Source organism: Octopus bimaculoides, chromosome 7 (genome assembly GCF_001194135.2).
Source record: "Octopus bimaculoides isolate UCB-OBI-ISO-001 chromosome 7, ASM119413v2, whole genome shotgun sequence".
NCBI classification, from domain to species: domain Eukaryota; kingdom Metazoa; phylum Mollusca; class Cephalopoda; order Octopoda; family Octopodidae; genus Octopus; species Octopus bimaculoides.
The window spans coordinates 72,903,857-72,907,287 of NC_068987.1; the positions used below are offsets into that span (position 1 = coordinate 72,903,857).

At 37.9% G+C, this 3,431-nt stretch overlaps 1 protein-coding gene across 1 annotated transcript in view; it reads right to left on the minus strand.

The window, feature by feature from the left end:
• The window catches only part of LOC106869675 (EF-hand calcium-binding domain-containing protein 7), a 49,627-nt gene extending 46,462 nt beyond the window's left edge, over window positions 1–3,165 (minus strand). The window contains exons 1-2 of the mRNA XM_052969435.1: window positions 2,887–3,165; window positions 777–918 (exon numbers count right to left, since the gene is read on the minus strand). Of these exons, the coding sequence (XP_052825395.1) occupies window positions 777–918 (142 nt within the window). The 5' untranslated portion in view covers window positions 2,887–3,165. The remainder of the gene's footprint in view (window positions 1–776; window positions 919–2,886) is intronic.
• Between the last annotated feature and the right edge of the window lie 266 nt (window positions 3,166–3,431).

Sequence of the window (3,431 nt, forward strand, 5' to 3'; positions counted from 1 at the left end):
ATATATGTGTGTGTGTGTGTGTGTGTGGAGGCGCAATATCCCAGTGGTTAGGGCAGCAGACTCGCGGTCATAGGATCGCGGTTTCGATTCCCAGACCGGGCGTTGTGAGTGTTTATTGAGCGAAAACACCTAAAGCTCCACGAGGCTCCGGTAAGGGATGGTGGCGAACCCTGCTGTACTCTTTCACCACAACTTTCTCTCACTCTTTCTTCCTGTTTCTGTTGTACCTGTTTTTCAAAGGGACAGCCTTGTCACACTGTGTCACGCTGAATATCCCCGAGAACTACGTTAAGGGTACACGTGTCTGTTCCGTTGATCGGATTAACTGGAACCCTCGATGTTGTAAGCGACGGAGTGCCAACAACAACGATATATATATATATATATACACACATACAACACATATACATATGTATATAAATATGCATATGCACACAAACTTACATACACACACACAAACTTCTAGAAGCCGAGAGATTCTTGATAATAAGGTTATACTACTTAGATAATCCATTCTGCTATAGGCACAAGGCCTGAAATTTTAGGGTAGGGGGATAGTCGATTATATCTACTCCAGTACTCAACAGGTACTTGTTTTAATGACCTTGAAAGATGAAAAGTGAAGTCAGCTTTAGTGGAATTTAAACTCAGAATGCAAAGATGGCTGAAATGCCACTAAGCATTTTCTCCAGCATTCTAATGATTCTGCCAGTTCACTGCCTTAGCTACTTAAATAATATCAACACTATCAAAAAGTAGAAACATTTTAATCTTACCTAAAATCAGATCATCCAAGTTGTTTATGGAATCTTTAATTGACTTAAACACTGAGAGGTAGGCAGCTTTGCAGTCCAAAATGAATTCATCATCTTTATTGGTGTTATGTAGTGTTCTTTTTAGAGGTTGAGGTGTGGACATCTTTAATAGGCAAGAAAATCAAAAATTTTGTGATTAACATTTACAGAAATACAAAGATTTTTCAAACAAACAACATATAAATTTACAAATGCATTTTTTATTCATTTATTTTTTATTGATAATTTCAGCTGGGGGAAGATGCACCAATTGCTTTTGGAAGCCCTCTGAAACCGTTGATCTCAACATAGTCAATATTTTTCTTGTATATGTGGCAAGGCTTCTGCTGAGATTTGAAACCACCTCACTTAGAATTCTAGCTTAGAACCTCAGCATAAGTATGTTTCTAAATAGGGCATAAACACCTATGTGAACATGGCTGGTGTGCTGTAACCAAGTGAACTAGAATTTTCCTGCCAAATGGCCTGATCACACATTCAAGAAACTCTGTTGGAGGTTATTAAAAGCCGGTGAATTGAATCCCAGGCAAAGCCATCCAGAAGTCCACTCTATTCTATGAGATGGTCATATGTCTGCTTAATATGGTTGACCTAGGGCTAAACAGCACCAGCAGCAGCCCAAATTTCAACTTTTCCACTATGAATCTGTTAATCATCTTTACTTTTGCTGTTTAGGGATCTTCATGAAAATAATCTATAGTTAAGGTGTTCACTTTGCAATCAAGTGGTTTTAAGTTCTGTCCCACTGCGAGGTATTTCAGACAAGTTTCTTCTATTACAGCCCAAGGCTGACCAATGCCTTGTGAGTGAATTTGGTTGGTGTAAACTTTATGGAAGCCCATCGTGTATGTATGTATGTATGTATGTATGCATGTATGTATGGTGTGTGCGTGTGTAGTGAAAGAAACGTAACAGAGCACCAACACACGGATGTCTATATGGTATGAGTGAATAGAGACGAGTGTTCGTGTTTTTAACTAAAAACAGTGAAACCACTTCAATGGAAAATCGAACGGAGCTAAGCTGCAAATATCTCGAACCTGTTTCTACTTAAAAGTTGTGGGTAATTAAAACACTGAGAAGTCTTTAAGCGGTCACTCGACTTGCTTCAAATAGCAGCGACACCTCCTTCTAAGCAGATTCTACAGTCCTATAATTAGTGCTTGAAAATAAAGACGGGATGGCCATAACTGGAATGTCTTTGATCATAAGCCAGTTTGTCCTGGGACTAGATAATGATGGTATCAAATTTTGGTACAAAGCCGGCAATTTCGGTAGAGCGAGTAAGTCGATTGCATAGACGCCGGTGGTCGACTGGTACTTATTTTATCGGTACTTCTTAAATACAGAGGTCCCGACGCATCTAGTGTACGATATAAAGGGGAGGTAACCCAAACCCTAAAACTAACCGTAACCCTAAAAACTAACCCTAACGAGTGTGCACTGTTCGGGACCTCTGTATTTAAGTAGAGCCATTTTATCGACCCCCAAAAGGACGAAAGGTAAAGTCTTATTCGGCGAAATTTGAACTCTAAACGTAAAGACGGACAAAATACTACTAAACATTTTGCCCGGCCTGCTAATGATTCTGCTAGTTCGCCACCCTTTGGGATTAGACAATAATGATTTCAAATTTTGGCACAAGGCCAGCAATATCGGTGGAGTGAGTAAGTCGATTGTATCGACTCAGTGTTCAACTGTCACTTATTTTATCGACCTGATAAAAGGTAAAGTAGACCTCGGCGAAATTTGAACTCAAAACGTAAAGACGGACAAAACGCCGCTTAGTATGTTGCCTGGCGTGCTAACAATTTTACCAGCCTGTCACCCTGTGAGACTAGATAATAATAACAACAATACATAAATATATGATTTTTTTTTTATCGGCGTATGTTTAATGTTTTATGTTATTTAATTTTAGTAATTATTTAACGTTATTTTTGGTTATATTAATTTATACAATAAGTTACGCAGAATTCTAGTACCTCGACTTCGTAAACTTTTATATAGTTGCTAAGGACCGAGCTGATAAAATATAACAAAAAAAACATATTACTTGGAATAGACTTACCGTTGATTTTACATTGAAACCTTATTCGCTGTGTCACAAACTTTCTAATTAGAAAAAAAGCAATCCGATTGATAGTTAAATAATTAATATATATGATGAACTAGATATATGGTCATAAAAATTTGAACATGTACCCGCCATCTTATAAACAAAACATTGCACAGCAACAAGTGACATTGATCGGTTATTTCCGCTCTTTTCCGTTGCTTTCCGCAAGCGATATGCCTATGTAGCTTTACTTTCTACTGCTTTTGCTCCTGGCTGACGTAAACAATCATATCTCGTGCCGTTCATAACTTGCATATCATTGAACCAATGAAAACACTTTTCAGAGCCGGTTAAGTTGTTAGAAATAGTAATCAAATCTCGGCATAACTACAGGGTTTTACCCCCCAGACTTTGGGAGGTCATAACTTTCAGAAATATGAATATTTTTTAATGAAATTTTCTATGCATATAGTATTTACTATGTAGAATCCGTGTTTTGGAATGGGGGTGGGGGACAATTTTCGGAAATTTCAACAGAGTCCACTTAAATTCTTCTT